Here is a 21,743-nt window from a genome sequence, read left to right on the forward strand (position 1 = left end):
ACGAATGTACAGAATCGGGCAGGGAGATGGGGCCGTTTCTGCACGGCATGACTCGGCTCAAATTTTGGAACGTTTCCCTGAGTGCCGCCTCTTCAGCGGCTGAGACGCTGCACTTTTTGAAAATGGGCTCAATATGTAGAGCACCTGAGGTGAAAGTCAGAGGGAAAGCTTCACGGTGCCCTCTCTTTAGTGCGGCGTCATCACAAGTTAAGTGGGAAGGCAGGCCAGATCAAAGCGGCGAGGCAGATCTTCACTGTCTGAGTTTATCTCGGCGAAAGCCCGAGAAACCCTGTCACAACCTCAGATGCTCAAAAACGATTTTCCTTCCGGACTCATTATTCCCCTCAGAGTCGGATGATGGCACACACACACACACACACACACACACACACACACACACACACACCAGTCACGCTTGTGTAACCCAAATCAAAGCTCTCCGTTTGAAGACTCGTTTGGTTAATAAGTCTATTACACAGCCGTAAAAACTGCAATTAGATGGAAAATGTGGAGTCAAAATCCCTGCTAATTTTCTCCAGCCAGATTATGCAAAATGCAGGCTTTGTCACCTGCAGTGATTCACACCGATACACGGCATCAATTAGCAGTCGAGACAAACGCAGCTATAAATATCGGCCATTAACCGACACCTCCATGTGTTTAATTGTGTGCAGATGTGAGAGAGTAAACAAACCGGAAAGTTTTTGATCCTGCATAAATCCCGCTTTGATTCACGTGTTTGCACAATATTTATAGACGGATAATAGATGAGGCTATTGGTTGGAAAACGCATCAAGAGCACGTAAAATAGCTTCTAAAGAAGGGAGTGTGGGGAGAGCCCCGTTTTAGACATTTCAAAACTCATTAACTCGTTCTATTTTTTGTGGATGTATGAAGCTGCCACACTAATCCTGATGTGCACCAACAGGCAGATGTGAGACTGTCCGGATAGTGAAAAAAGACTAAATGAGCAAAGACTATATGTCGGTATTTATAATATGGGTTGTTGTATAATTTTTGTAATCATAGAAAATTAATAGTCGTCTCTAGAATGTATTCCATATAATTCTACCGAGTCTATATTGTTCATATATTACTCATATTTTATTTATATCATATTGCATACCGCATACATTATTGTAACCACTGCCCTAAAGTGGCCATATATATTATATATTGTATGAACAGCATACTATCTGATATTATTTATCTGGTATTTATGTCTCACATTCTATGTTTGTTTACTTTAACTTGTATTGTGTCTATACTACCTCCTAATGTTTTTTTTTTATAGTATCTTGTGTGCAATACGGTGAGATTCATTCACTTTCATTAATATTAAAACAAAAGTGCGGAGAATCTTTAATTTTCAGGAAACTGTCTTGCCCAAAAAAACTAGTTAAATGTTTATTCACATAAAAAAAAAAAAAGTAAAGCGTTTTCTCTCCTGAAATGTAGAGTACAGCGAAAAAGAGACTATTATTATAATGTTCTACTTCTACTGACTTTGTCCGCAGCAGATTTAAATGAATCCGTCTGGAAAAGTTGTCTTTTTGAAGTTTACTTTCAAGGTAAAATAAGACACATTGAGGGGAATGCCGACTTTTGCTCAGACTCTCCTGGATTTCCCTTTGCTGCCTGAATAATCTGCAGAAAAACCCAGGCCTCTTGCCCGCGTAAGATCTGGATTATGCCTTTTTAAAGTGTCTTTCTGACACTCAGCTACAGTGGGATCCAGTCGGTAAATGGCAAGAGCGCTCACAGAAGAACGAACTGCCAGTTCTTTTCCCCACAACCTGGCGTTGGAGCAGACAGATGCGCTGATATGCCATCTATAGCCGCAGGCCTTTTCTGACTTCTAAAGGGTTCCGCTGTCAAAATGGGGCGCCTGGGAGCGCATGACACAAAAGTTAAATGAAGGTTAAATGGAAGCACTTCAAAGTGGGAGATCTCCACAGAAAAATAATGGAGGAAAGGTTAATGTGTGTCTTGTTGAGACACCAGAGCAGCTTGTAGCTTTTGGCCATATCAGTTTGAGGTCCGGTTCGGGTCAGAACGCCTCCGGGCCACCGTTTATTGGTTTCACACAGTCGGCGTGTGCAACGCGTTAACATGGCTTCAAACTGATGCTTTGAGAGTATTTTTTTTCTCCTGTTACAGCTTCAGTTCATATATTGTGATACAAGACTGGGGCAGACAATGCCGAGTTTAGATATCTCCCACCTTTGACATGATGTAAGCAAAGAAACAGGCTGGTAATGCTGCCAGAGAGTCTTTTTCTCCTGAATCTTTCATTGGTACCACGTTTGCTGCACAAGCAAGGTGCTTTACTGTACAAGAAAAAACAACAAATTTCACAAGTGCAAGGTCATAGATAAAACATTTTTGGTGTTTGTTGAGCAGTCAGTTGTGAAATATTACACAAACTGAAAGGATTTTAGCAACCCTTTCCTTTTAACTCACTGTAACAGCTCAAAATCCAGTGAAAGCTATGTTGTTTTGAAGGTTAGACAAGGCAGCAGAAAATAACTGCAACGCCACATCTTTGCTTTTTTAACCTAATAACTGGATGTATTCATATCAGCTTGATAAAATCCAACAAGATGAGCTATATTTAAACAAGTGACCTGCCATTGTTGTCAACGTCCATCTACTGAGCATGTGCAGAAGAATGTACTACGGTCATGGTGGCATTCAAAAAGTAGCACCTTGGGAGCAGTTTTCCAAAAGTTGCATTTTCAATGGCTTCAAGCCTGGTTGTCGTGTAAACAGACCTCCAAAAGCGCAGAGGAAATGTTCCATTTGCACTTGTAAAAGTTAGATAGCCTAAGATGGACGAGTGGATTTCACAACACGTTAGGTTTATGTATTGTTTTAAAATATTTTATCCAGTGGCAACATGGAACACAAAGGCAATATTGTAAAATGACTCAACATTGTTTCTCAATACACTTTTTATCACAATGCAGGTGAAGAAGAATTTGGTGGAGTCAAACAGAAAATTACATTATGGTGCGTTTGTATGGATAATTGGGAATTTCCTATTTTCACACAAAAATAAGGAACAACTGACAAGTTCTCATCACGAAAATCAAATCATACATGACAAACATCATAACCCATTTTAGACACCACACGCGTGAAGCGTTGCCAATTTGTCCATGTTCTTGAAAGACTTTGCTTGGACTCTTTCACGTTAGCTTCTGGAAACGTTCAGAAACCCCCTAATGGGATGTTCTCGGATGTTTTCTTGTTGCTGTGAAGTGGAACATCTCCACTTTCCTACTAACTCAGAAACATACCAATACTTAGATGAAGAATGTCCAATCAAAAGCTCAATATTGTGGCGAGACCGAAGCAAAGTCGGCAGAAAGCGATACAACAAGCAAAAGTCAACAAATATAGCCTGAAGCAACAAGAGGAGACCAATAACCAGGGACTTGAGTCCTCACACTGATTATGTGCTAAATAAGAGGAAGTTTTATTCACAGACAAGAAAATATTGCAGATAATCTTAAGAATTATTGGCGTACTTTGCTGAGCCCCACTCCCCCAGTCGCCCCTGCAGACGACACAAAGGTTACCTTTCATTGAAAGATTTCCACTGGTGGCTCCACTTTTTAGAAGTAGTTGCACAAGCTCATGTTGGCATTAATTTCAATCAATATTATGTCCAAACTTGTTTTTCCCCAAGCATTTTGTCCTATCGATTATTTTAGACACATTTAGCAACACATGCAGCAGCCACAAACCTCTCCCCAGGATAAAAAAAATAAATTAAAATAAATGATCTGACTGTGTTTACACATTTCTGACGCCACACAGGCAAAAATGGGCAAGTGAGGAAGATTAGAAGGTAATGGGAGCAGGTGGATGTAATGCAATTACCAGCTCAACGCGACATCAAAAGAATGGTAACATCTCCACTGAGCTGCCTGCGTCCCTTCAGTATTTAACCTATTATCCCAACACAGTTAGTGAAGTGTGGTTAGCTTGTGTGGCGGCTAATTGCCAACCACCTGCCTACAAAGCCAGCTGACCTGAAACTCCAGCAGCTTGACAGGGAATTGTGCTTGAATCTGCTTTGAAGGTCAGTTCTTGTGTGCATTAATCCCCCCCCCCCCCAACACACACACACACACACCCCAAACAGGTCCATCCTCTCCTCCACCTGTCCCTCATCCTTCAGTGGGGATGCCCCCATCACAGGGAAAATGGAGGGATGTGGGAATTGTTCTCCATTTACGTGGTGACCCTTACCGGCCCATTAAAATCTAGCCTGAATCTCCGCCTGAGGGTCTCCAGCCATCATCGGCACGTGGGGGCTCGCCAAAGCACTGCATAGTAACGAGACAGCAGTTGGCGGGTGGGGGGGGGGGGGGGGGGGTGAATCTGGTGTGGGTTGGAATTGGTCTCCTGGCAGATCCAATGACAGACTGATGCACCATTATGAGGCAGTTTGTCCATGTAGGAGGGGCCGGACTAATGAGAGCCGTCGGTCCCGTCCAGGTGATTCTGTGCGCTGTCAGTTAATGAAAAGACAAACACAGATATTATTCTCGACTGCGCCGACTTGCTGGAGGATTATTTCCCCCGCAGTGCAGGTTTGCTTTTCACTCGGTGGTTTGTTTGTGTCTGTGTCAGCAGCAGATCTGAAAAACTTGCAGGACTTCACAGTTGGAGATTAAATCAAATGAAGTTTGAGGTGTTTTAGCAAGTAAGGCGCCGCTGTATTATCTCTGCTCAAAAACACGTTTGGGTCTTACTTGCTCTTGTAGTATTAATTCTGATTAATTCATTTTTCAAAATGATCAATTCCGGTAATAAGTCGTGGTTGTGTTCAATACAAATTTACAATTCACTCAGCATGATGGTTTTGTGGTTGACAGTCCAGTCTTTGGGGGCCATTCTGTGTGAGGCTTGCATGTTCTACCTGTGTATGTGTAAGCCTGGTTCAATAGACCAGAACCTAGAAAGAAAGAAATGATGGGCAAAATAACATTTTTAAGAAAGTACTCCATAACCTTATCTATTTAAAAAAACATATAATTACATTTGCTTTCAAGACCATATTTCAACATGCAGAGTTTGTGAAGAAAAGCACTCAAATTTATTAAACTAATAAAACCGGTGAAATGAAGAGGAAAAGAAGAATTAGTTCTCATTCTTTTGTTGTGATGACGACTTCTATTTTTTGAGTATAAATGATTTGGGATGTTCTTAAACATTTTTTTTTCTTTTAAGCATCCATTAAATAAGATTCAAATTCAGAGATAATAAATAAAAAGAAAACCACAGTTGAAACTCAAAAGTCAACTCAACGATAAAACTACCAAGTCCCAGGAGAATATGGACCAGGAGTCATGACACTCTGGAGGCAAACGTTGTTGTCGTTGTCCGTCTATTTGTAAATGTATAGAACAACTGTTTACTATGGCCGAGGTGCTCAGTAGTAGCGTTTGAGAACCGCCGTCGTGTAAACGGACACCCAAAACCCAACAAAAGTTTGCACGTGAAAACCTTGTCGCACAAATAGGGTGCGAGTTGTAGGGAAAAGGGAAGGTGGAGCAAGCAGCCCACAGACAAAAAAAACTATAAAAAATAAACCCCTGAAAATAAACACAAAACCTACAAAGAAACGTTGGATTGAGAGGAATACAGGCGACGAGACACACAACAGAACCCAATATATACTGCTGTCAGCAGGTGCAGACAATCACACGCTCACACAGGTGAAACGCATCAGAGCAGGAAACAGGAATCAGACACGAGGAGGGGAAGCCAATGAAATGAAACGCTGCGAGACAGAAAATGTGCATCATGGCAGTCTGTCCACTTTTACAAAGCCTGTAAATGCATAATTGCAGTTGATTCTTGATTGGCCTGTTATTCTTGTTATTCGAGCTTTATGCTCTTCATTACCAACCTGGTACCGGGTTCCCGCACTCGTCGACAGGATACACGTGTGTTTTCCCCGGTTTTCCTCCCACAGTCCAAAAATGATGCCTTTCATGTAAACTGGCGTGAATATGCCCGGTTTTCATACACTGTGAAAACTACAAGTTACATTAATGTCCACTGTCAGTCAGTGTAATGGGGTTTACCTCAAAGAGCATGGGCTCAAATTAAATAAAATGTTCAAATGTATATTACATATTTCCTTAAAATAGGCAGAATTAGCAATAGTACAGACATCTTGAACAAATAAAGCACTTGTGTGCAATTCGTGGTCCGGTTACATCCTACGTAAAACCACATTTTACACTTTTAAACACATTTTTATGAATTTTTTTTAACAAGTTTAGAAAAAGCAGTGAGTAAATTATGTCAAAAATATTAACAGGTCATACAATGGTTAGCACTCTCACCTCAGTTCGATCAAAATTGAAGCTCCAGCCACATCTGAACAGAAAGACTACAGGAACTCCTCTCTGGACAGATACTTTTTCGCTGCAAAGCACCAGAAAAAAACTCACCAGTAAATAGCTTGGGACAGAAACATACAGCCGTTAGCTAAGCTCGACCCTTCATGGATCAAGACGATTTAACTCGCAATTTATAACCCGATTTTCAACAGTATTGGTCCCTGATGTTTTCAAACCTATAAGATAAAACCTCAGAAGTCAGAATTGTAGTCATTTTGTTTACGCAGATGTTTAAAAACAATCTTTTCTCTCTTGGCATGCATTTATTTTAAATGTGTGCCAGTATCTGTATAGAAACTACAATTAGATTTAATATTTAGTGAATTTGGCAGATTGTTTTAATTGCAATAACAGAAACAATTTGCTGGACTCAAATTATTATTTTGATGTAGTTTTTGGCCGGAATTAAGACATATCACTGAATTATACAGTTCCTCTCTGTGGAGCAGTTTGGTATCTTTCAGCCCAATGTCTACGACAGCAGGCATTTCTGAAAAAAAATGTTTTAATCTATCTAGTCAGAATGTGACAACACATTCATCCGGCACAAGCCATGAACCTCAAGACACATCACTGTGTGGGATATATTAGATTTAATATCTTTGCCTCTTCCTCCTCCTTTGTAGACATTATTACAGTTTGTGTGCATGTAGATATGAGTTTATGTACAATGCAACTGATATCTGGGTATATTTATACATGAATTGTATATATAGTTGCATCTATGTACATGTGCAAATGTTATGTCTGAAATAATCCTCATTAAATACAAGTAACAGTTATGAGAGTTGCAGACGACATGGTAGATATTGAAAATTGAAAAGTATTCAAGTCTGTTTCTTTGACTGACCCCCCCAAAAATTTAAAATGTAAAAAAAGAAAATCCTTTGTTTTGCGTGTGTGTTGTGTGTTTGCTCGTGTGGTATACAGGGACATTTCACAAGAAAGAACATTATGAGGTCCTTGGGTTAATGAGATTTGTATGTACCAGCAATTCCAAGAGTATATTTCCATTTGCTAGGGTCTATATAACATACGTTGGTATTTCGAGCAGTAGTCTTGGTGTATTCAGTTCACAGTTCAAATTTAGGCAATAAAACACAAAACACAAACAGGGATCCATTCAGATGTACTCTTTATTCAGCTAGTGTGACAGTAATCTCTTCATGTTAGAGTTAAAAAAAACAACATAAAGTCAGTTTTCTTTACCCGTGTGGTTCTTTAATCTCGTTCTGACGTGACGTTTTGCGGAGGTAGTGGACAGACTGACACACCCTCAGGAAAAAGACGGCGCAGTGTCGTAATACAGTGAAGTTGCCCTGATGAGAAAGCGCACGAATCGTCTGCTACTGGAAGGACATGGTCGGGACTGAAGTCACTTGCTGGGAACACGGAACAAAGGTCCAGGCACGCCAACACAACTGTGCTTAAAGGTACATTATGTAAGATTTCACTTTTTGTTCCGTCTGCTCCGTCGAGCTCTTGGGAGAAATCGCAGTTTGCTGCGAGCGAGGAGCTTCGACACTCACGTCAAGCTTGTGTTTCCATTTCAGGACTTGCTCTTTCTTTGATTTTGGAAATAAAAGTGGATAAATACTTTACCAAAAAGAGGATTTAGTTTTTTAGGGTGATCGTTTTATCCATTTCATACTCTTTCAATTTGTTCATAGGTATTTTGCTTTCCCCTTTTCAGGCATGTGGGTTTTTAAAACATACCTATGGGACATTTCGCCTCAGTAACACCAGCTGATAAAATGAGGTGTCATCCACCACCAGATGGCCTTTCTAATGGAAGAGCACCATCGAGACATGTCTAAAGGTTGAAGTTTTAAGAACCTACATGCCTGGAAAAATGCAAAATACTTCTGTTAGATGTACTCGACAAACAATACATACCACTTTAACACTTTAACGCTTTGCTTTTTCAACATTTCAAGTTAAAAATGTTACATATTGTACCTTTAAATGTGGTCACAGACAAACGTTTGCATCATCGAGTTTCTGTACAAATACTGTTGAATTGAACAAGCATTCAATATTTAAATTTGTTCCAGCACTTAGACACTTAAACATCAACGGCGTGATTGAAAAATGGAGCGACTTCTCAGAGTTGTGGCGACGCGAGTTGATTATTTACAGGAAATGAAACAACGGCAGTGACGTGTAAACATACAAGGAGCAAAAGACAAAAGTGGAAACAAAGCGTCGGGGGGCCGGGGGGGGTGAAGCGTCATTGTTCAAAACGGTGCGTAAAACACAATAAGGCACAGTTAGCTTAACCGCCGGAGACATAACAATCCTTCAGTCTCGAAGCAGCAAACCACCTTGTTTACAGTCAACCCAAACACACGGCGTATCCATATCCATATAAAGGAAAGAGTTTGATGAAAGAGTTCATCTGCAGTAATTCTGTTGGCTGTATGAGTGAAGGTTTGCATTGATTTTAAATAACACAAACATTTGTGATACACGCAGACCCAGAATACAAGTCGAATACAATATTTTAGCAATTTCAACATTTCTTCATCCTCATTGCAACAAATTAGTGACTAAAATTTTAAGTAGCTCTTATTTCAGTAAGCTAATTCTCATATCTCAAAAAACAAAATCATACAACTGCATGTGTTGAACAGTAAAGTGACATTTCTTCTATTGGTTTACACACGGGACACTAGATTTGACTACACCACATTTAATTAAACACATTTCTTACGAACAAAGTCGTGTGTTCATATAAAAATAATCTAAGGGGGAAAAATAGTGTTGAATTGCCATTTAAATAAATGCAGTTTCTCTGATAAATCTCCTTTCTAGAAATACACACATAAGAAAATTAAATCTATGCGATGCTAAGCAGTGTAATAATAAGGCTATTGGTGCAAATCGTTTAATCAGTGTTTTTACATTATACCTAATATATATTTTCTGTGTAGCGTCAAAATTATAAAGCAGGAATACAAAGTATTTTCTCTTCACACAGTGCAAATTATATACAAGGAGAATACCATCAAATTCCAAACATATTACAACAAATGTAAAGAAAATGCAGCCTTTTTTTGACCTCTTTGCGAATGCTGATGAAACAAAAACTGCATGGTACAAAAATAATTGTACAATTCATCCAAAGCATGGGGGGGGGGGGTTATATGTTTGGTATTCTCCTTTGTTTTATGCAACACTATTGTGTTTTTGTCCACCTCTTTTTATACCTAATGTCTTGGAAATGATATAAGATTAAAATCCACCAGAAGAAAAAAGTGTTGACATATTTATTCAATGAAATTAATGTTTTTTGGATGAAATCTGTGAAATGGGAAACCTGGCTTTTTCTTCTTTTTTTTTAACCTTTTGGTCTAAGTCGTTTGAAACCAGCAGGGGGCAGTGTTACTTGGTAGGAAGTGATTGTACAGCAGTCTTATTTCCTTCATTCAGAACCACGTGGAGTGAGGAAAGTCAAGGACACTGCTCCCTTCTTTTCCCCCACTGCCGAGGTGCAGGCAGGACAAAAGTGTGTGTGTGCAGGCGATGTTATGACAGACTGATGACGGCGTAGAATGCTGGTGAAAGGAGTGCATTCTGGGAGCGGGAGTCAAAGTCCACAGGATGACGCTTGAATGAAGATAAAGTGACGCCAAGTCCAAATATAAACTCCTGTGTGCAAATTGTTTCACATGATCATATTTACAGTTTTTTTTCTGATTTATTTAATGGTGTATCCCATAATACTACTGTCGAAAAGATATTTTTCCACATGTCTTAAGTGAAACCCTGGAAAAGTCAAATATTTTATTCGTATATGTTTGGGGCTGGCGACTTGTCCAGAGCGCATGCTGAACAGGATAAAATGGTACAGAAGATAGATGGATGGCTGGGTTATTGTTTGATTCTTAAGGTCATAAAAATACTGTATTTCAAAAATATTTTTAACCAGAAGCCATGATTATCGTAACTGGCAGCTTCCGAACACTCAAGGTGAAGACTCGACAATTACAATGTGAAACTTGAAGCTTGAGATGCACCTGCGTACCCAACATTACCTATTATTGAATCTTTCCCTTTGCTACACAGCTATTCTGAACACTTTTCCTTTGGGATGTCAAATATATGTCAAATTGGACAAGTCGGGCTGGTCAGAGAGTCCAATGGCCAAGAATGGCAGTATTTCCAGAGGGCGAGAGATCAGTGTGACACCCTAAGTAGCATTAGCATCAGACCCTTACCAGGTTTGCTGAAGGCTGCAGGAACCGTGCAGCCTGAGAGACGACAATTCAACACCTTTGCAAAAGCATGAAGTTGTAATTTTTTGGTTAATTGTTGTGGACATTTCACTGTATTTTACACTCGGAGGTGTTGAGAGAAATGGCACAATGTAGCAATTGCTCAGAATTCTTTCTTAAAAATCAACTTCTTCATAATGTAATCACATTTCTCACAATTTGCAGTCGTCTGTGTTTAAATACTATTATCCCGTTCATGGCCCTGGTACTAAATTGAGATTGACCTGCTTTTTCTATTCAAGGATGGAACTGGCTTTTGTTCTGAAAAGAAAAGGCTTTGTATGGGCATCGCAGATAGGACACCATTTGGTCAGCTTTTTTCGCACAGACAAAACTGATCAATAGCACAGAGGGGTGACATTCACAAAAATTAACACATGGAATGGTTAGAATATCGAACAGCACTGACATTTATACAAACAGACAGTTACAAGTTATGGCTATTCAGTTTGTTTGTTTTTTTCCCCCAGTGCACAATTATACAGGTACACTTGATTCGCATTCAATAGTTAGTAACGTGTCCCTTCTGATGCGTCTACACACTGATGTGCGTGTTGTTAGTGAATTAGTTTACTTTACAGGATGCGGAACACAATCACTTAAAGCTTCGACAGTCCAATACAGAGAGGGAAAAAAAAAAAATGCAGTTTGAAAGTTAGTCACAGCAATAAACAAGATGGGTCACATTGATTACAAAGGTTTATCAGCTTCACATATACTATCAAGTATTTGACGTACAACTCCCCTGCAATTGTTCTACTACATGATATTTAAGGCAATGCATCACAGAATGGACTGACACTGACCACTGGAAACACATTTCCCTGTATATTTGCATTAAAATGTGGTAACGTATATTGCTCATGGGCTCTAAGTGTAGAAAACCACTATTATGCAGATGGTTTTTGGTCATTAATACCTTATTAAGGCCCGCAGAGGAAATTACATTCAACTATAATTAAATCCACTGAATTGCAGCAGTTTAATGAAGATGCCGGGGGTGGGGGGTACGGGGGTGGTGAGACCCTTTTGGAGTGCAGCATACTGTAAGTATCGGAAAAACTCAAGACATTTAACGCAACATATTGTGACTGAACCTCACGATGATCCCGTGCACAGGTGGGCAGCATAATACACGGGCACCAGTGTGATCACAATTGACATGAGATTCCAAATACTTATATTTTTTATAGTTGACACCTGGAGAATGGATGAATTCATTAATAAAACAATCAAAATGTATTAGAATTACTTTCAATGTTTAGTTGTCAGTGCCAAGACCACCATAGCACCCCGATATGTAGCAGTTCTGATATGGTTGTACAATATTTCAAAACAAAACAAAAAAACAATCTACATTTTGTGGAAACACGTGATTTAAGATCAGTGTTTCACCGGCTATCTTTAAGCCAGTGGCTGAAAAGTCATTCTAACCATTAATAAGCTCCTTCATTGCTTCCACTTCTAAATATATCTGATCCCCATCCGCACAGTATGACATGCAGTGGATTTATTTCCTTCTGAAGGCGGACGTAAAGTTTGCTGGTGCTGTTGAACAGTGGCAACACTGAATTTGCATCCACGTCATATCGGAAGATACAGCAGTAATATTGAAACCACGGTTGTTCGTGTGACAATTTGGAAAATGAATAAATTCAACCCTGAACAAACTAGGGCAGGTATAATATTTCTCTCTGACACTGATTGTCGGACTATTTTCCAAATTTTCAGCCAATATTTGTCGCTCATAGTTTTGCTAACAGTTAATTCAGCAAGGCAGAAACAATTGCAGTGTTTGCAGGTTACCCGACGTGAGGTGAACGTGACCAAACTAAGAAAAAAATACAGTTTGTAGGACAGCGTTTTCCACAAACAATTTCTGACTTGTCGCCTCTCGACATGCATAAAGTATCTTACACTATACTCTCTGGTTAATATGTCTTTCATAGTCACAGCTAATTTTCTTAGACAAACAGATAATATGCCTCACAGTCTCGTGCAACACAATTGTTACTTTGGCAGTTAGTTTTAGAGAAGTACAAAGGACCGCGATTAGAACCTGGGGGAACACCGTGAAGCTCCTTAACGGCTTGGAGCTCAGTTTGATCGTAGGTGACGCTGATGCGAAGTGGCAGCAGGTGAGCTGCTGATAAAGCATAACAATTTAGAAGTTGGTTTCCCTCTGCATAGGTTGCTCACCTTTCTCACATTTGTTAGCCAGTTCCTCAGAGGCCTGGGCTTTGCCATCAGCCTCCTTCTGGTCTGGATCTTCAGTGTCAGCCGGTTTATACATCTCGGCCTGCTTGCGCTCGCGCGCCAAGAGTCTGTAGTTAATGAAGTTCCCGATAAAGAGCCAAATACTAGCCACGATCACTATAGCTCCACAGCAAAAATACATGTATTTGTAATTTTTTGTGACGTCCACCAGTTTTCCTGCAAGACACAATAAAAACAATGTTCAGGAATCAACAATTTCAAAATATTTGGGTACCGACATCAACATTTCTAAAAGAAACTGTACCTGCTAACGGTGGACCAATGAGAACCGGGCAGCACTCCACAATGGTAGTAAGTCCAACAGCGCTGGAGAACCTCTGAGGTCCAACCAAGTCCATCAGTGTCTCAAAGAGTACTGAGCTGACCATGCCAAAGGCAAAGCCAAAGAAAATGGCGTAGATCACTAAGCCCTTGTAGTCTTCAGCCAGCGGACAAAGGATGTGGCACACCCCGTTGTACAGCACCGCAAAACTGAAGAAGTATTGGATGTTGGGCCGCACCCAGCGCGAGTTGGCCAGCAGCCCCATGGAAGGCCGGGCGAACATGTCGACGAAAGCGAGAATAGAGAGAAGGAAGGCGGCGGAGTACTCGTCCACGCCCATGTCCTTGGCGTAGGCAGCGAGGAAGACGATCGGAGCAAAGAAACCCACAAACATGATGACATTGCCCGACAGGTAGATGAGAAAACCGCGGTGCTTGAAGAGCGACAAGTCCAGATACGTGTTGATTATTTGGCAGAAAGTGCGCTTTTCTTTCGTTGTGGTGGCGACGACGGCGTCTTCCTTCTTGGCTTTGCCAGGCGGTGGTCCGAGAGGCCTCATGAGAGAACCGGCCACGCAGCAATTCAGCAGCAGCCCACCCAGGATGAGGAAGCTGCCCCTCCAGCCAAAGTTATTGAAGAGGTACTGGTTGAGAGGCGCCAGGGTGCTGAGGAAGACCGGACTGCCCGCCATCGCCAGCCCATTAGCAATGGGACGCTTCGTTAAGAAGTATTTGCCTATCATGGTCAACGCCGGCTGCAGGTTGAAAGCCAATCCAAGTCCTGTAACGACATTAGTGTATGAGAGTCATGACAACAATGCTGCACAAGCCCCGACAGGTCCAACAACCGAAGGATTTGAAGATTCCTATATTGCAGCCCTATTTCACATCGATATTACTATTGTGTTGTCGCACATATACATATTCATTGATTAAATGCATCCTTCATTTTGTATTTCCAAAAAAAGTCCTGTGCCTGTCAGAAGCGGCCAGAAAAAAACATCACCTAGAATTTAAAAAAAACCAGAGAAGCTCGTAAAAACAAGCCGTTAAAGCAGGGGTGCCAAGTATTTTCAATAAAGCAGAGGCAGCCAGTAAAATAATAACAGTCTATACGTAATCATAATAACCACAACTTTGAATGTTTTCCTTGTCTGAATGTCGAAATTTAATGAGGAAAAATTCTATATAATCTGATACAAAATACATTGAAAAGTAAAAAAAAAATACTGTGTGAAAAGCATCAAATGACTACATTTTCTTATTTTAAAGATTTAAAGTGAACTTTTCCTTGTAGTTTTTTTCCAAGATCTTCCCACAGGCTGGTTTAGACCAGGTTTGGCCCACAGACCACGTATAGACAGATTTGGTGTAGATAAGGACAGTATGTTTGTTTGCTCTTCTCTTCTGTGATCAATGTATAATATATAAATCCATAAATTCACAGGCCGGACGTTGATACAGGGGTCATTAAACCCACACTAGTTTACTCACAGAAAAGCGTAAAGCTTGATGCTCCACTCAGTCTATTTTTAACCCAGCTCTTTCAGTTCGGGGCTAATCCAGTTAACTCAAAATGGACCTAAGTGGATTTGGATGGACTTACCGCCGATAACCCCGATGCAGATGTAAAGTTGCAGCACATTGTTGCAAAAGGAAGCGGAGATCATACCAACGGCGCAGAGGCAACCCCCCATCATGACGATGGGCCTGCAGCCATACGTGTTGACGAGGATGCTGCTGATGGGACCTGTGGGAAACGGGGGAAATGGACCACACATGTTGCATGTTTACCGTCAGCACCGCTGAAAGTGAGAGCTTAATGATTTAATCTGGTTAGCGTCGGACGTCCGTGAGGACCCAGCTGCTATTAATAGCAGCGGCTGAGCCGCTTCAATTTTTTTCCGACGTGGCTCTCCCAGAATCTGGTGTCAGATCAATTTGAATGGAGTGACTAGAGTGATAAATTAGAGAGGACTTGCATACAGGACTGTCATTCTATATTCTATATAACACGGCTGAAGATGTATACGCAGAATGCATGACAACGTGGCGTGTAATTTTTGTTTTTGCACTCAGCTGGGGGCCCACAAACATGTTTCACAAAGCGGTTTCTGTCATTTGTAATGGAGTGCGATTATATAAGGTGTGTGGACACCTGCTGTGCTATTTCTGCACGCGAAACACTGGAATCAGGTTAATTAGGTGGCAACTGAATTCCCACTTCAACCATCTTATCTAAATTGCTCGATTTAAAAAAGAAGAAAAGAAACAGAGGTCAGTGTGAATACCATTAAGCTAATTCTCATTGTAAACCGCCATTCAGCAAGTACTTTCTGAGCCAAATGCAATTAAGTGCGCCCACGTTTTTATTATGCAACACACTTTATTTAACTGTATGTCAACAAGCAATAGGTGTGAAATTATATCCCTTCCATTTTCAAAAAGCACATTTTCTGAAAATGTTAAGCGCAGAGCTGTAATGATTACTTTCATGTCCACTTGGGAGCGATGCAGCTGTAAACCCGGCCGTAATATAATCATCTGCGAATATTGATGTAGCAAATAGAAGGATGACTGTGAAACTAAATTCACCTTCCCTTGAGCTCGTTTTTGGCCTCCAGCAAGTGTTTAGAGACAAATTCAGTGGCTGACTTCATAAGGATTCTACTTGGTTGTGTGCAGTGTGCTCATCACACTGAACACTAAAGCTTATGGGAGCTTTGAAAGTGAAGCGCAAAAATCGAAAACACTGGAAAACACAACCAGGAAGCTTTGAAAGCACAGATCCGGCACTCTGTGTAAACACTAAATATTAATGTAGATTGTTTTATATGGGTTATTGTAGCTCTGGTATTGATTTTATTGGGTCATGAATGACCTCCACTGGAGTCTTTATGATCTATGGCATCAAGTAGGCCAAATATCATATCTCACAATGCTCTGGCAAGTAAACAATATTACTTGGGTCTTTTCTGTGATTTTAATAAAATCAACTATATATTTGCCACTTTACCTCCTTTCTACTGCATTCTTTTTAGTGAGATCAATGCAATTGGCAGCTGTAGTTTTCCCACAAAATCTGTAAGTTGTTTTGACCGTGGCAACAACCATCATTGAGTAACAAACTCAGTGCTGCCAATACTGCCAGCATTAAAAGCAGACATCTATTTTCCTGCAAAAACAAAAGAAAAAGAAAAAAAATCTCTAAACATGCTCTAGTTATCAGAACCAGTAATACATTCTGCACCAGTTTGAGCTGCAGTAGATCTAGTAGATGCTTTGTAGAACCAGTTTTGACAGATTTTGACCAGGAACGCCACAAAACAGCTTGAGATCAGTTTCGCTCTAATATACAGTAATATGCCCTTTTTAAACATAGGCTTGCCAATTTTTCCTGCTTCTATCTAATCAACTTAAAGGACAGAATGTTCACTTAGTGTGTAACAGATCCCGTCTACTAACAGTGGCCATGACAAACAGATAATCACTGTTATTCATTTAATTTATTAGTGGTTATAATGATATGAATGGCCAGTATTTCCTCACCATACATATCTTAAACAAGTATACCATGTTACTTGCTTCTGTAACGTTAGTTTCATTTCTTAAAGTTTTGTTTCTATTTTTTCAATGTATGTTCCTTCAATTTGCATTAACATCAACTCAACTTTGATCTGATGTCACTCATTTCTTGTCTTATTTTTCTTTTTTTCATTGGAGTGATGAGACAGCATTTTGATTGGTTTCCCTCTCGATAACATCTCATGTATAATTACATTGCTCAAAGTGCTTTTTGGGGGGGAATCTTTGCATCTTATAATTGAGACCGTCTCTAAAGATTTTGTTGAATTTAAACTACAGGATGTGTGAATCGAATAGTGGGAGAGAAATCTTTTTTTTTTTTTTTTTTTAAATAACGCTCTCATTACCAGCCAGAAGCTGGATCATATTTCTTCCGGGCCCAGTGCAATTTAAAAAGCCACAACGGGCAAGGAGTCATCCCACTTAATTTGCTCTGCATGAATCTTTTTTTGCGACCTTGAGGAGAGTTCCCCTCATTTGCATCCGCAGCAGATCGGTATTCTCGGGGGCTCGGCGGGAACGAATCGGGGGCCGAGATGAGGGAGCCCCAGAGCCGGCACATTACTCCCTTGAAAAAGGCTTATCATCTCCTGGCCAGACGCGGCGTGGACTTCATTACACAGTGGACAAAACCCCAAACTAAATATAACTACCTCGGTCCCAAAAGGCAATGACACACACGTCTGTTTTTTTCTTCTTTTTTTTTTCCTCCTCCATTCTCCACGAGCCTTTAATATACGCAGCAAGGAGACGCCCCCTATCCATCACACTTCAAAATAGGATAAAGTCAACAGAAATGGAAGCAGGCAACTTTTAAATGCTGTTCGGATTCGAGAAAACAGGCTTTTCTGGGGCGACGGCGTCTCTGGCTGCAGACATTTTTATGGAAATAATGGAGAATAACCCAACCTAAGCCCAGTTTATTTATGAGATAAAGGTTTATCCACATTTTCAGGTTGACATGAGGCTTTGAGATAAAGTTTAGAGCGGGATAATAGAGAACAGCAAACACTGGATGATGTTACTATCATGGTTTTAAGGCTTGTGACAGCAGAGGTTTCTTTCACCTGCAGGAATCAATGTGAATGGGGTGGAGCTGCTCGGTTTATCGCCACAGAGATAAATGCATGCTCTTTACAAGGTCCCCACTTCTACAGATTACCCACAAACATCAGCTTTTATTCTCTTAAGAAAAAGTCTATTGATGAGCTTTCTTGGGTTATACAGTGGGACAGATGCATGAAAACACCTCTCACATGGACAAATCAAGTAGAAAGGACTTTCCAAGATCAGAGAAATAAGTTTTCTCGTGACTCCAAGGACGAGCAAAGAATAAAATTATCACGAAAGCCTGTATTTCGTCAAGAAAAGTAGCTTAAAACAACGGCGAGGTTTGACTTTATAGTGTTATTATGATGGGAACAATTAATAAATGAAAAAAAAATTAACAGTGTTCCTTCCTCAGAAAGATCCATGAACGTATATTAAAAAAATGTTGCACAAAAAAGGCTTGTTTCTAATGAGGCACCATTTACTTTCCATCCGGTCCTTCACCTGTCCATATGATTGACAGTGAATGTAAGTGGCCGTAGTGTTTCCACGCCCAAGGTCAACTCTTTTCCTTTGGATTAGTGACACTGATCCTCTGCAGACACTCGGCATGCAGCTTAAACACATCATCTTGTGGTGCCGAGGCGTGTGAGGAGTGGCTGCTTCACAGCTGTCTGCTGTGATGTTGGGGAGGGAGTAGAGAGCTGAGACTCGTACGAGGACGGAATAGATGAGGCTGGTTTCATACTTTTTTTCTAAGGAGTTACTGATAAGCTCAGTGCTGCTGGTAAAAAGGGGAACTTTCGTTTCAAGGAGAATGTGTTGTTTGACAGACAATTTACATGCCTGGTTGTGCAACTGACTGCATAACTTTATGTATTATCCTCATAACCCTGGACAGGTCAGCAGTCCATCACAGGGCAAAAAGAAGGAGACGATCACATATGGAGACTTTCACTCCTTAAGAGACACAAATAAACCTAATGTGTATGTCATTGGACTTGTGGAGGAAAAACAAGAATGTCCAGAGAAAACCCCCACAGACACAGTGAGAACATGCAAGCTTCACATGCCTTTATTATGATCTACTGATATTTCATGAGTCAAGTCCCGCTGCCACTGAAAATGCAATCTTTTTTGAAAACAGCTAATACTAGCGATCCAATTTCATCGTCTGTCCATATGAATGTTCTTGTACTCGCCACTGTTGATGTCTATAGAGTATTGTTGTGTCTACACTTGTGGTCTTGTTATAAAAACAAACAACAGCACCCACGAGTGGCCCTACAGGAAAACTACATCGTTTTCAGTGTTTCTGCCATTTCAAAATTAAATTGTTCTCAAACACAAAACTTTTTCGGAAACAAAAACAGAAAACCGATAAACCAAGCCTAAGTGTGCACAGGTGCATTGTATTTTTCCATTCTTGTCCGTTCTCATGTCCGACAGCTGCATTCACTCCCGACAGTCTTTCCACACTGTTCAGTTTTTCTACCAACAGTAGGTTTCTGTTGCACGGATTGACGAAGACGAGGAGAGGTCTTCACCCTCTCCGACTGTCCATCACGCTGCTTCTTGAGGTGCAAAGCCACATGAGCCAGTTGAAGTGTTTTGGACATCTGACAAGGCTACCCCCCCCCATCTCCCCTTGGCTTCAGCTGAAGGTGATCAGACACGGTAACTAGAATGAGGCCCCCGGGTCACCCAGGACTCTGCGGAGGGATTATTTTTTCTCAGACTGCCTGGGAAAGGCTCGCAGTCCTGCAGTGCTGGAAGTTCTTAGGGATCCAGCGGCGAGGGCTTATATACTGTATATTGAAAATGTGACTGCTTAAGACTCAAGTGATTAATAAGAATGAATGGATGGGTATTTATATGTTCCTTTGGAAATGTGGGTCACTTGTAAAAATGTCAGTGTATCTTTGACACTGAGGTGTGCCCTGATACTTTAAGCTTAACTGCTGGTGTGTCCCATAAAAGAGAAAACGACATTATTATTATGTTCTGTTGGCATGGGATATGTCTGGTTTGAGGAAGTGATTTAAATTGGCGTAAGCTCGAAGGCAAAAACTACATTTTACAGAGAATCTATTCTTTCACTGCCACAAATGGGAAGGCTCATTATGAATGTCTAGACGGAATACAGAACCACCAGCACTGTCACAGACGGGATGTTTTTCAGGTATCACAACTATTTTCTGAAAAATTGTCTAACAAGCACAGGTGGAAAGCACAGGTGGAAATATTTGTGTGTCTGTGGATCCTGTGCTGGGTTCTTGTTATGGTCACATAATTGACTTTACTCCCAGACGGTCACGACTCACCGATTTCCAATCAGATAACCAGGTGATGATGTGCAGTCTTTACACATCCTTGTGTCTATTTTGCAGATTACAGTTTTTCCCTGAGGCTTTCAGAATCTGCTCACTTGATTTTCACCGCCAGGTCACTGCTGAATGGTTTGTTCATTCTGCAAATGAAACACCTTGAATTTGGATATTTGAGCTCCTGTGTTTGTCTCACATCATTCCACACATTTAGCATATATCCTACGGGATGAGGCATCAAAATCTCGATAGAATGTTCGAGTTATCTTGCGTATCTTTAGTAATCCAAGTCCTTTTATTGAAACCGAGGAGCAAAAATTGGAAAAGACGACCATCTAAAGGTTTAAATAAACCTTCAGGATACAAGATTGATATTACATTATATGAGTTTTCACTTGAAAAAATATCATGTAAACAGGGCCTTATTGTTGTGGCCTTCCATTCTTCTTCACAATGTAATTCTGAATCCTGAATTCTGATTTCTAACACAACGGCAAAGTAGCAGACTTCTTTTTGCAGAAAACAGTAAAGCAACTTCGTTTTTTGATTTCTCAAATTCAAAAACAGGCAAAAAGTAAATATACAACTTCTTCATTCAAGAAAAAGAGAGTCTCTGATTACCTGAAGTGTAAGAAAGTAAAGTAACAAGTCCGAAAAGAGACATGTCTTCTGGTTGTTTTTGTACTTTTAAGCCAATAGCTTTACATTCCATTTAAATGGCGTGTGTTCGTGTTCTGATTCAGTTCCTCTGCCAGTCACCAGATTCACTTTTCAACCATACTTCTCCTCTGGCAGCCCTTTTAATAAGCTCTTTTTATTTAGCTTGTTCCCTCTCATTCAGGATTTTCTTCCTTCGATGTGACATTTCACCTTGCTGCATTCAGTATATTCTATTTTGGGAGGCAAAACAATAATTGACTTTATTCAGAATGATGTCACTGAGTATAATATTGCATTTTAAAACTAAAAAAAGCAGGTAGTTCCTCCTTCGTCTGCAGAGAAACACTGTATTGTATTAAAAGGCTTGAATGAGGAGGACATACGGCATTAATAATAAACTGCTGACCTCATGCTGTGCGAACCCTCACAGACCTGACCTCTGCAGCTTAGGAAAGTGAAAAACAAGCTTCTTTCATCGGCACTGTGTTCATAAAAAGGTGAGCAGGTTGAAGACATGGCAGTGGTAACAGGTAAAAGGTTGTTTTCCAGACGTTTGGACTGACTGGATTATCATTTCTGGGTGTCGACTCATTATTAGCCTGCTTCCCAGTAATGACAGGACTGAGTAAACACACACACAGGCACACACACGGGCAGCAGTGGGGAATTAGAGCAGCGTTAAACATTCAAACAGTGATTGAACCGTCAGCGTCAGAGGCAGAACGCGAGAGCAGGTGTTTAATGAATCGCTGATGAGTGCGATCAATGTGAATGGATGAGGAACAAGAGCTGCTCACTTAGTAACTGCACATATTGATGCCGCCGCAGCCTATAGGCTCGGCGCAGGAGCCGTCAGCGATTGGTCAAAGAGTGGACTTTGA

At 40.6% G+C, this 21,743-nt stretch overlaps 1 protein-coding gene across 1 annotated transcript in view; it reads right to left on the minus strand.

The window, feature by feature from the left end:
- Nucleotides 1-7,560: 7,560 nt before the first annotated feature.
- LOC308146538 (monocarboxylate transporter 2) overlaps nucleotides 7,561-21,743 on the minus strand; it is a 36,241-nt gene continuing 22,058 nt past the window's right edge. The window contains exons 4-6 of the mRNA XM_080518414.1: nucleotides 14,847-14,990; nucleotides 13,224-14,021; nucleotides 7,561-13,135 (exon numbers count right to left, since the gene is read on the minus strand). Of these exons, the coding sequence (XP_080374540.1) occupies nucleotides 12,867-13,135; nucleotides 13,224-14,021; nucleotides 14,847-14,990 (1,211 nt within the window). The 3' untranslated portion in view covers nucleotides 7,561-12,866. The remainder of the gene's footprint in view (nucleotides 13,136-13,223; nucleotides 14,022-14,846; nucleotides 14,991-21,743) is intronic.

This window comes from Blennius ocellaris (genome assembly GCF_963422515.1).
Source record: "Blennius ocellaris genome assembly, chromosome: 22".
NCBI lineage: Eukaryota > Metazoa > Chordata > Actinopteri > Blenniiformes > Blenniidae > Blennius > Blennius ocellaris.